At 43.0% G+C, this 13,092-nt stretch overlaps 1 protein-coding gene across 1 annotated transcript; it reads right to left on the bottom strand.

Annotated features, from left to right (window-relative positions):
• Positions 1–10,846: 10,846 nt before the first annotated feature.
• LOC115464666 (olfactory receptor 1019-like) lies at positions 10,847–11,776 on the bottom strand. The gene has a single exon (XM_030195027.1). It carries the CDS (start codon positions 11,660–11,662, stop codon positions 10,847–10,849), a length of 816 nt encoding a protein of 271 aa, XP_030050887.1. The 5' UTR covers positions 11,663–11,776.
• Between the last annotated feature and the right edge of the window lie 1,316 nt (positions 11,777–13,092).

Below are 13,092 nucleotides of genomic sequence, written 5' to 3'. Positions count from 1 at the left end.
GCACGCACTAGCAACTGTTCCAGGGACCTGCATACTGCTGTGATGGACCTGGGTATGGCATTTGAGGCTGGCATACAGGCTGGAAAAAAAAGTTGTTAAAGTTCTTTTTTTTTTTGGTAGGAGGGGGTTAGTGACCACTAGGGGAGTCAGGGGTGGTCATCCCCAATTCCCTCCGGTGGTCATCTGGTCATTTAGGACACTTTTTTGGGACTTGTTCATGAAAAAAAGGATCAAAAAAGTGACCCAAATTCACGCTAAAAACGCCTTTCTTTTTTCGATTATCGGCCGAGGACGCCCACATCTCCTCGGCCGATAAACACGCCCCAATCCCGCCTTCACCATGTCTCCGACATGCCCCCGTCAACTTTGCCAGTTTCTGCGACAGATTGCAGTTGAAGACGCCCAAAATCGGCTTTCGATTATACCAATTTGGGCACCCAAGGGAGAAAGACACCCATCTTCCGATTTGGGTCGAAATATGGGCGTCTTTCTCTTTCGAAAATAAGCCGGATCGCCACCTCCAATGCCTCTACCTCTTTCTCCCTGAGCTCAGGCACTACTGGGGAGAGCCTGTCACAAAAAGCCTAGACACCCACCTGAGGTTACCCCATGAACAGTGGTGTGCTGGAGCAGGCTTTCACAGGCTCACAAGAGCCGGTTGTTAAGTTTTTAAGAATTTTGGGAGCCGGTTGTTAAAGTAGGGCCTCCATGGCTACTTTAACAACTGGCTCCCAAAATGTGGGCTTGGGCCCCCTGCTGAATTCTCTTTTACTTTGCTGGTGGGGATGCTAAGCCCTGCCAGCCAAGTAAATAGACTACTGCTGCTCCCTGCTCCTTGTTTCCAGCTCTAGGCAGCAGGCTGGGACTTCTCGAGCATGTGAGAAAATATAATGTTAGGTGTTATTCGTAAAGGATGGCAGCATATGCTTATTTAAGATTGACATGTTATTTCCACAGAAGTCACGTGGCTGGTGTAATTTATTTCTTTAGGGGCCCCTTCACTCAATGTGTAATTAACAGAGAATGTGGTAAAGGCGGTTGTTTTAATATCTATGATTAATGCATCTTTGTATTGATATCTGGTTGCTTTTAATTGTTCTTAATTGTTTTGATTCTATTTTTTAGTACTATATTCATTATTATTATAACTAATCAGGGCCACCTTAAGAGAACAGGTCCCACCACGGGAGGAAGTGAGCAGGGCAGGGCGGAGTTGAAACCAAGGAGTTTAAAGGGAAGGGCCAAGCAGAGACAAGGGAGGCCCGTGGGGAGGAAGAAGAGAAGCCCCAGCATATGACCTGACAATATATCTGAACCTGACTGTGAGCGGGCTGAGGTAAGCCCTTCTTTCTCTATTTATTTATTGCATTTGTATCCCACATTTTCCCACCTCTTTGCAGGCTCAATGTGGCTTACAATACATCATGAATAGTTTGAACTTTGTTTGAACTTTGTAAGTTTGCTGGTGGCCTGGCTAGAGCCAGACCTCAGTGGTGTAGGAAGGGGGGGCGGTGGGGCGGTCCGCCCCGGCTGCACGCCACTGGGGGGGGGGTGTCGGCTCCGCTAGTTCACTGCTCTCTCTGCCCCGGAACAGGTTACTTCCTGTTCCGAGACAGAGAGAACAGGGAACCAGTGGAGCCGACACAGCTCCCAGCGACATGCACTCGGGGCGGAGTGGCCCTCCCGCCTGCCCCCTTTGGTAAAAATGCGCTCGGGGGGGGTGCGTGCGTGCGTGCGCTGAGGGGGGGTGCCGTGCTGCACTCGGAGGGGAGTTGCAGCGGCGAACCGCCCCGGTTGTGTCAGCCACCTCGCTACGGCACTGCCAGACCTGATACCTAGAGTAGAACTGAAAGGCTATGTTTGGAGTGTGGCAACCCTGCAGCATACTTATTGTTGCATTCTACCTTTTTGGCCGGCGCTTGTCCTGCTGAAGGAAGCCAGATCCTGACCTCTGGGGAGGGGACATTTAGCTAGTGCTGAACAGACAGGCTTTTATTTTTGTTTAGACTGTACTACTGTATGTGGTTTCTCTCGCTGGCAGTAAAAACATGGAAAGGCTACTCCAGGCTTTATTATAGGGCCAACAGCAACAGCAGGAGATCATGCAAAAGCAGCAGCAGGCACAGCAACAATTTATGCAGGCACAGCAACAATTTATGCAGCGGCAGCTACAACAGCAGCAACAACAGGTGCAGCAGCAGCAATAGTTACAGCAGCAACAACAAGTGCAGTAGCAAGTGTTGCAGAAGCTCATAGAGCTACAACAGGGCTCTCAGGCCCAAGCGTGGATAAGTACCAAACACCCAGTTTATCAACAGCCCCTCCGGGTTCCGTGTTGAAGAAAATGGTACCGAAGATGATCCAGACTACTTTATGACTAACTTTGAGAGGACCACCCAATTTATTTGTTGGCCGGAAAGGTCATGGATGGCATATTTCTCGAAACTACTGACTGGAAGCAGCCAGACAGCATTCCAGGATGTTAATGTGGAGGTGAAAGCAGCCATCTTGGAGAAGGCAGGCTGTATCCCAGAAGCCTATTCACAGCGGTTCAGGAAGGGTTCCATGCAAGCCAAAGAAAACCCCAGGAATTTCTTTTACCACCTCAAGGAGGTCGCCTGCAGGTGGCTGCAGCTGGAGAGAAAGACGGGACCGGAGATTGCAAGAATCATCCTCCTGATCAGTTTCTGGAGGGATTACCACAGGGTATGAAGCAGTGGGTGCAACATTTCCCCAGCCTGACCTCTGGAAGTGTGTTAAGCAGCTGAGGCCTTCTATCAAGCGCAGCCAGAGTCTGTCTGTCATAGAGAAGAGGCGACATGATCCATCCAACAATATAATCTGATCCGGTATAGAACTCTGATTAATAGCAAACCATAGTAGCATAGTTTTATCAGCATTCAATTTTAAATGATATTGTACAGACCAGCTTTTAATCTTATCAGTAGCAGACATCAGTAAAGCACTATGTTTGTAGCTTTGATGCGGAAGCATTGTTGTTACCGGTAGGAGCCCACTTAAACACCTTCTTCTTCTCCATGGCAGAGGAGACACTTACCATATCTGGTCTCCATAGAGCACTTTGTGTAAGGGAACTGAGGAAGAATTATAGTTCATTGTGGGAACGTTGGGAACAAGATCTAGGTACTTGCTTGATTGGGATATTCAGGGGACCCTTCTTGGTAGTCCTCGGGAGGTTGCCACTGCTACTACTACTACTACTACTTAACATTTCTAAAGCGCTACTAGGGTTACGCAGCGCTGTACAATTTAACATGGAAAGACAGTCCCTGCTCGAAGAGCTTACAATCTAGAAGACAAATGTACAGTTAATCTGATAGGTCAGACAGATTGGGGCAACCTATATGTTCGAAAGGTTAGGTTCCCACTTCCAAGTTCTACATTGCGCCACTATGTCCCAACTGTAGCTGGCAAGGGCAGCAGGGCTCTTTGGCTCAATGCTCTAAATGTCACCTTGGGGAAGGCTCCTTCTATCATTCTATGTGGGGGTGCTCAAAAGTACTTAGTTTTTGGTCCACAATGGGGAAATTTATTGTCTTCTCCTTACATTTTAAGGTGCCTTTGACTCCCCTGGCCTATTTGTTGGGTAGAGTGGCCTCTTGGGCCTTGGGAGGGGGGCAGAGTCTCTCCTTGTTTTAGAAATTAATAATTGGAAACCCTCAGGTGTGTCAATCATGTCTAGGTCTCGACAGAGCCTCTTTCTTACTGGAGCTGGTGGTCTCAGATACATGCTCTGGCCACCTGGGAGGCTTGGGATGCCTCCTCTTCACATAAGCGGGCTCAAAATTTCTTGTTATTTGGGATTTGTATATCCAGGTACTCTCCCTTCGGGCGGGAGTTTGTTACTTAACAGGCTACAACTTTGATTGCTCTGGGGATGCGTTGTTGCCCATGTCCTGGCCAGATGGGTGGGTAGGGGGGATTGGGAGGGTTGGGTGGGTTTGGAGGTTGATATGGGAGTTATATTTGCAATGATATGGTAATAATTTTGGTGACACACAGCTTGTAGAGAGTCATGTTCCATATATTTGTTGTTGCACTTTTTTCTAGTTTTACGTTACTGATGAGAAGAGTTGCACTAGTTAATTTGTTCTGGTCACTAATAAAAATTGTTTAAACATAAAATTTTTAAAGTGGGATTGGAACCTGGGTCCCTTGGTTTACATTCCACTGCACTAACCACTAGGATTCCCCTCTGCTCTGCATGAATAACTATGTAGCCACTTTCTAAGAATGCTGCCATATAGATATCCATATCCCTTGTTTTCCCCCATTCATAATTTGGACGTTCCAGTTTGTAAGATTTTCATTGGCACTTCCTTGTCATTATATACAAATCATTCTTTACTGTGATGAATTTACAGACCATCAGCTCCCCCTCTCTCGAACTACTAGCTTGCAAAATTAAGGAAAACTTATTTGATGATTATGCTGCATGTTATGCTATGCTCCCCCTGGAAAGTGACTCAGTGCAGAAGATAACTTCCAGGAGACCCTTTCTAAACACTCTGTACACTATAGTATTCCTACTAGGGGATTCCAACCTTCACCTAGAGAAAGCCTCCAAACCCAGATCACAAAATTCTTTGACACTTTGGAAGCAATTGGGCTACAGCAATTGCTCAACACTCCCACTCACAGTAAAGGTCACCAATTAGACCTACTAGCATGCATTACAGCATCCAAGGGAAGTGCCTTCCTCTCTTTCAATACTAAAGCAAGAGTCCTCTGGTCAGATCACTCTCTACTGGACTTCACACTATCTTGAAGAAAAACATTTTAAAAAAGGGGCCGTTCCTCAGCAACTTTCCCACTACAGAGCCAAGATTGATCCAGCCAAGTTTTGGTCAGACGCCATCAATCAACTCCTCTTAACTTTCTTTACCAATGATAACTTTTTTGAAAACTGGAACTCGACCTGTGGAGAAATTCTTGACTCCTTAGCCCCAACCAAATGCAAAGTGAAACCTATCAGAACCTCAGATAAATGATTTGACCTAGAACTTATCCTCTTAAAACACTCATGCAGAAGACTAGAGTGGTTCTGGAGATGTTCCCCTACCCTGGAAAATAGGAACACGTGGTGTACCAAGATCATGGAGTATAAGCTCCTTCTGGCCAAGAAAAGGAGAGACTACTATTCCAAGCTAGTTGGAAATGACTGACCAGATAGCAGAAAACTATTCTTCCTCCTCAATAAACTAATATAAACCATCTGACAAGTATCGGAAGCAAAGCCTCCCTACCTGCATCTGACTTGGCCACCCATTTCCAGTCCAAAATTCAGACAGCCAGGAACCATATCACGTACCTCACCCTTTTACACTCCCACTCCCACATCAGCTGGCAGAATCTGGTCTCACTTCGACGAAATCCAACTCCCTGAGGTGAAGCACATATTTACAAAATACACCAAATCAGTCTGTTGTATGGACACCTGTCCTCCCTAATTAATTAGACTAGCCTCCCCAACATTACTTACGGCCCTCATTCAGGGACTCTTTTACAGAGTGGCGGTAAGCCCAACGTGTGCTTACCGCTCACTCTTCTGGGACTACCGCTGGCCCAATGTGGCCACCGGTGGTAGTCCTACCCTGAGCGCGCCATTTCCAGAGGAAAAAGAAAACCCCTGGAAATGGCTTGTGTGGCAATAACCAGGCAATAATCAGGCATTGCCGTGCACTGCCTGATTACCACCGTGCACTGCCTGGTTACCACAATGTTAGCACGGGAGCCTTTATCGTCACCTCAATGGGTGGCAGTAAGGGCTCCCCACAACATGGCCACACAGTAAGAGTTATTTCACTACATGGCCATTATTTTTGGCTTTTACTGGCTGCAGAAAAAACGGCCCTGGCACGATGGAAAAATAGTCCCTGCTGCTAGCACAGGACCCTTTTTCTCACAGCTTGGTAAAAGGACTCCTCAATGGCTAAACCACTATCTGGTCTCTGGTAAATTTCCCCTTGCAGGTAGCGACATTTTCCTCATGCTCATACCAAAAACACAAAATCAAACAAATCCAATATAAACAAATATCGTACAGTGGCTTCCATTCTTTTGTTTGTCCAGATCATGGAGGGTTATGTGACTGAACAACTAGACTGCTACCTTCAAAAATTTGACATCCTCCATCCCTCCCAATCAGGTTTCTGAGAAAAACTACAGCACTGAAACCATGGTAGCAGCACTGGTGGCATACGCCAAAGAACTATAATGTGCGATTGTTATTCAATTTGACTTAAGAGTGCATTTGACTTAGTGGATTTTGAAGTTATGATGCAAATTCTGAGCTACTTCGGCATCCACAGCTCAGTCCTATCTTGGTTCTGCAGATGTCTAACAAATCCCCACTATATTGTCAAAAAAGATATTGTTCTTTCTAACAAATAGAGCCCCCCCCCCCCCCCACCAGTGGAATCCCCCAAGGATCCCCCTTTCCCCTCCTTCTTCAACTCCTAATACAATCTCTTGGTGCTACTCTAGATCAAGACAAGTTAAAACATTTTATCTATGCGGATGTTAATACAGTGATTATTCTGGTTTCTCAACTCTGGACTGACACAGTACACAGTACAGCATAAGCATGATTGCAAACTGGACTGCATTCCATAGGCTTAAACTAAACAAGAGTAAGACCAAGTTTCTATGGTTGGGTTCTATATCAGACCCCAGATATGTAGACTTCCTACTACTAGAAGGAAATTGGTTCACTTTGGAACTTCATTCTAAAATCTTAGGAGTAGAGATAGATCATCTACTATCCATGCAAAATCATACTCAGTCACTCATTAAGCAATCCTCCAGACTCCTGGTCCAAACACTAATCCTTCCCAAACTGAATTACTGCAACCTAACATTATACGTCCGTTCAAAATCAGTGATTCACTGCACACAGCAAGTGCAGAACTCTGCAGTCAGACTACTCTTCAGACTACCTCGATTTCAATCACTTCAGCCTTACTTTTCAAAACTTCAGAGTTCAAATTAGGCATCACTACCTTCAAAATTCTCTCTTGGAATGCCCCTGACTACATGCTGAATCCAAACATAACACCTTCTACTTCCTCCAGCTCAAATTTCTGATGTACAAAAATCTATAGTCAATCAAACACCTCATTTTGTTCATACCATACCAGCTAACCAAACTATGGAACCAACTCCCTGTATCTATGATATAATACACGCACTACCTTCAAATCAGGAAGTCTCTAAAAACCTTCTTATTCTGTAAGACCGGCCTATCAAATTCTTAAACCAATAATCATTATTGAGGTCTCATCCTAAACCACGACACTTCTTTGCTGCTTAGCACATCTGTAATTCCTGGAGTGACTAGTCCTGCTCTTGATCTATCTTTGATCTGAAAATGTACAGTTGGAATACAAGATCTAGAATAACAACAACAATAACAATAATGATAAAATGGCTGTCTATGTATTTTCCAACAGGAAATCTCAACGTATTTCCTGTTCAAAAATATAAGTGAGATAGGTGACCATTTGGGACATTCTGACATGGACATCCCTATTCTAACTTGGACATACTTTTGAAAATGCTCCTCCAAGTCTATTCCTCCAATTGGCATGCTATGAAAATATTTGATAGAGGCCATTCAGATACCAGCTGATAAAATGTCATTGTGGAAGAAAGTATAGAAAGTATCCATTAAGAGATGTGATTCTATCAGTCTAGTACTGAGATTTTACAAATTTCTAACATGGCTTCCATAAAAGTTGAAACATCTTAATTATTGGATTCACAAGATTTAGTTTTAACTTCTCCTGTAACATTACTAGTGACTTTTGATAAAGAGCAGGTTGTTTTCAAGCATCTTAAGAATTTGGATTTTATTTATTAGGATTTATTTACTACCTTTTTGAAAGAACTCACTCAAGATGGTGTACAGTAAGAATAAATCAGACATAAGCAATAAACAATTAACAGCAGTAAAAATATTCAAATAATACAAAGTATGGCATAGTATACTACTTACAATGTCAACACAATAACTCAAAAGAAATGGAAACAGTAGTATTGTGAACTGGAGTGTTTCAACTGAGGCACTGTTTTTTCTAGCAACTCCTTTTTAAATATGTTCTCAACATATTGTATGATTTTTTTTTTTTGCTCTTTCTCATTTATCCACTTTTTTTGAATGCCAAGAAGTCTGTTTTATTTGATTTGATATATGCTTTTTATTAAAGCAGTTTGCAACAAAAATAGCATATGATTAAACAATGCATTGGAATTGAAAAGAAAAATAAGAACACCCATCAAATTTAACTTAAAAATACAATGTTAAAACTTAAGTCCTTAATTTATACAGCTTATGAGTTGCTGAAAGCCATTTCAAAAATCCAAGTTTATAAAATTATTTGAAATCCAAAATAACTAGACAAATTTCTGACCATAGTAAGCATAGAGTTGTATAGAAAAGGTCTAATACAACTACTACTACTACTACTACTATTTAACATTTCTAGAGCGCTACAAAGTGTACGCAGCGCTGTACAAACACAGAAGAAAGACAGTCCCTGCTCAAAGAGCTTACAATCTAATAGACAAAAAGTAAAGCATTTAAATTTAAAATATTTAAGCAGTCAAGCACAAGAGAACAGTCACAGAAGGACAGAAGATGTTGAAGGGTGGTCAGTGTGATTAGGTGTAACTCTGGTTGGAGTAGTGGGAGAAGGTGATAGAAGAATAGAAATGGGTGAGGTAAAGTAATGAGTGGGTTGATAGGGAGGTTATATAAGACATGTCACTCTAGGGGTGGGTGGGTAGAGGGGTAGGGTGGGTGGAAGCAGGAGAAGGTATTCTCTGCAGCCTATCTGTGAGATGGAAAATGCTCTCTGAAGCTGCTGCTATAAGTTGTTAGTTTTCTCTCCCTGAAAGAGATCCAAGCCACACCCACGAAGTTCAAACTGTCAGTGGGGAGGGTGAGGGGAGGAAATGGCAGTGCTTGATGAAAAAGAGAGCTCAGTTTGATAGGAGATATACTATACAACTAAAGACTCTATTCCTCATAGAATTCAATCTCGCCAGTTTCATTGATGGGGATTGTAATAAACATCACAGGGAGGACCGTAAGGAATGTTGATGCTCTTGTTTGTTCAACTTTTCTGCCAAATTTTCAAGAACTCTCATCTTAAAGGCTTTGACAATCAAACAAAACAATTTAAATGTGATCCTGTTAGGCATAGGTAAGCAGTGTAGGTCTCTCAAAATTGAAGTAATATGATCCAATTGTTTTTTCCATTAACTACCAACATGCTGCCATATTTTGGATCAGTTAGAGTCATTCTAAATTAGTTTTAGTAAGACCCGGAAATAGAGAATTGCAGTACAAACGCATGAGTTATCTTGATCAAGTTGAATCTACTCAAAAGAAATTTCAGTTGACCAATCTAAGTTGGAAATAAGATGATTTGACCAGAAAACAATGTATTTATCAAATTAACTGTAACAAATTAATCTTATAATGACTATGGGGCTCATTTTCAAAAGAGAAAAATGTCTAAAAAGTGACATCAAGCAGCATTTGGTCATTTTTCTCACAAAAACATCCAAATCAGTATTTTCAAAATCCATTTTCCAGACATTTTCCTATGCTGTTTGTCTGCAATGCATCCAAAGCTCAAGGGGGCGTGTCAGGGGTATGTTAAGAGTGGGATTTGGGCGTTCCTAAGACCTGTATGTTTTTCAGTCATAATGGAACAAAGCAAAACCGTCCAGAACTAACTTTAAGATGTTTTGAGCTAGATCTGTTTTTATAACAAATATGCCACAAAAAAGTGCACTAAATGGCCATCCAACAATATAATCTGATCTGGTATAGAACTCTGATTAATAGCTAACAACAGTAGCTTTGTTTTATCAGCATTCAATTTTAAATAATATTGTACAGACCTGCATTTAATCTTATCAGTAGCAGACAACAGCTTTCCCATTATATACTCAGGTACAGTAGGTATGTTGCTGCTCCTGGAGGGCTCACAATTGTGAAGTAAAAGCCTTAGGGCCCCGTTTAACTAAGCTGCGCTAGAGGTGTGTTATTGCTTTTAGCGCATGCTAACCATTAGCTTGTGCTAACTGTGTAGGTGCCCATAATATTCCTATGGGCACCAACATAGCGCACGCTAATTTTGTGCACCTGCTAAAAATGCTAGCGCACCTTAGCAAACACTACTACTACTACTATTTAGCATTTATCTAGAGCTACAAAGCGTACGCAGCGCTGCACAAACATATAAGAAAGACAGTCCCTGCTCAAAGAGCTTACAATCTAATAGACAAAAATAACGCAAGCAAAGCAATTAATTTGTAGAGGAAAGAGGAGAGGAGGGTAGGTGGAGCCCTTAAAGTGGGATTGAAACCTAGGTCCTATGGTGTTACAAATAGTGCTGTATGAATTTGTGGGACAATTGTATTCCATTGTTTTGAATGAGTAATAATAATAATTTATTATTATAGAGAATGCATATTACCTTTAAACATGTCAAACTATATGGAAGTAATTTTGTAACAACCATCTATAAAAATGTCCATTATCTATTTCTAACACAATCCCAGAATAATCAACAGTAATAAAAAGTTATGCTTACTCCAAAGCCGGGGTAATTTTCTATATGTATTCTGTACAGGTACATACATATTTTATATAGTGTGTATACATAGTATATATATACTGTACAACTCTACTCCTCACCATATCACTGGGAATGGACACCTGTAATTTGCATAATGTATTTCCACAGTTGCATGAAGTTATACACTAGCACAATTTTATAAGTAAATTTCCACGTGTAAAAAAAATAAAATGCTAAGTATAACCCATACATTTGTTTGCATTTACAAATTTAGCAAGGGCTGTCTTCACTTCTACATTTCTCAAGCTATAGATAATGGGATTTAACATTGGAATCAGAGCTGTGTACAGCAAGGAAAACAGTTTGTCTTGGTCTGGTGAATACATTGAAGTTGGCCTCATATACACACACATGATAGTTCCATAGAACAGAATAATGACTGTGAGGTGGGAGGTGCAGGTGGAAAAAGCTTTGCGTCTCCCTCTTGCAGAACGGATTTTCAGGATGGAGCAGATGATATAGATGTAGGATGTCAGAGTTAATACAACAGGAGTAACTCCCAGAAACACTCCTTCAGGAAATAACAAAATTTCTATACTGTACATATCACTGCAAGAGAGTTTGATCAATGCTTCATAATCACAGAAGAAATGGTTAATCTCATTATTTTTACAAAAAGAGAACTGAGATGCAAAAATTGCATGCGGTATAGTCTCCAGAAAGCCAACTGTCCAGGAAGCAAATGACAGATGGACACAGGCTCTCCTGTTCATGATGAGCACATAACGTAGAGGGTTGCAAATTGCAACATATCGATCATAGGCCATAGCAGTGAGAAGGAAGAATTCTGTTCCCGTGAGAGACATGAAAAAGTAGAGTTGACTTATACATAAAGAAAAAGAAATCAGAGTCTCTCCTGTCAATAGACTGTGCAGCAGTGTAGAGAGAGTGACGGAGGTGTTACAGATATCGAGGAAGGACAGGTTACTGAGGAAGAAGTACATGGGTTTTTGTAGATGGGAATCAGCACAAACTAACAATAAAAACATCAAGTTTCCCAGCACAGAGAGCAGGAAGATCAGGAAAACTGTGACAGAAATGAGGAACTGCAATTCAGGATGGTCAGAGAATCCCACGAGAATGAATTCTGTAACGGAGGTCTTGTTTTCCTTTCTCATTGATTCAATGTTCTTAATCTGTTGGGATTTAAAGGATACAAAATATAGAGGTCAAAAAGTCAAAGCAATTTAACTGAGTAGAATAGGCTCCTCTACCCAGTTAAATTGCCTGTGAAGGGCTATCGACTGATATACATTGGCACTTAACCAGATAGTGCTACTGAATATCAGACTAACTGCTTAAGCCAAAACCGGCTATTTAGTGGGTGGTCTGGTGGATAGAGTCGGCATTTAACCAGTTAAGTTCCGATATTCATCCCTTCACCAGTCAAATAACACTACATATTTAGCAATCCTATCCAGGGCCGCCGAGAGACTGGGCCGGGCCCGGGGCAAGGCTACCCCGGGCCCCGCACCCTGCCATCCTCACCACCCCACCCCCTGAGGTTGCCACCGCCACTCTCTCCCTTCACCCCCCCCCATGAGGTCGCCACCACTCCCTCCCCCGAGATCGCTGCAGCCACTGCTCCCCCTCCTCCCCCCGAGGTCGCCGCCACCGCTCCCCCCTCCACACCTGAGGTCGCCGCCGCCGCTGCTCCCCCCTCTGTCCACCACTGGGCCCAATGCCGCAGTCCCACCCACCCTCCGTTGTTGACTGTCTGCCTTCTGCATTGAAATCGCAGTTTCACCTCCGTGAAAGCAGCGCTGCAGGCAGCAGAACACCTCCTTTCGGCCCTCCTTCCCTCCTTGTGTCCCGCCGTTGCGGACGTTATGTCAGGCGAGGGCTGGACACAGGGAGGGAAGGAGGGCCGAAGGGAGGTGTTCTGCTGCCTGCAGCGCTGCTTTCATGGAGGTGAGACTGCGATTTCAATGCAGGATGCAGACAGTCAACAACGGAGGGCGGGTGGGACTGCGGCACCAGGCCCCCCCTTGGAGGCCTGGGCCTGGGGAATTTTGTCCCCCCCTGCCCCCCCTCTCTGCAGCTATGATCCTATCTTTCACCAGTTTAACTTAACTGGTAAAACTGAATATCGGTACTTAACCAGTTAAGTACCACCTGTCTGCACATACCTGGATATTCAGGGGCTCTTTTACAAAGTGACGCTAGCCTTTTTAGCATGCGCTAAACAATAGAGATGCCCAAATGGACATCTCTAATATTTAGCACATGCTTATTTTTAGTGTGCGCTAAAAATGCTGGCACACCTTTTTTAAGGGATCCCTGAGTACTGGTGGACTGGCATTGAATATGTGGGCAAAAACTAACAGTGATGAAAAAATTGTTGACCACTGCTGGTTGAATACTTACCCCATAAAAAATTAGGGGCCATTTTTCAAAGTTGCAGGAGGGCTAATTTGTA

This window comes from Microcaecilia unicolor, chromosome 3, assembly GCF_901765095.1.
Source record: "Microcaecilia unicolor chromosome 3, aMicUni1.1, whole genome shotgun sequence".
Lineage (NCBI taxonomy): Eukaryota > Metazoa > Chordata > Amphibia > Gymnophiona > Siphonopidae > Microcaecilia > Microcaecilia unicolor.
The sequence above is the reverse complement of the archived record's forward strand: the minus strand, read 5'-3'. Positions and strand labels throughout refer to the sequence as shown.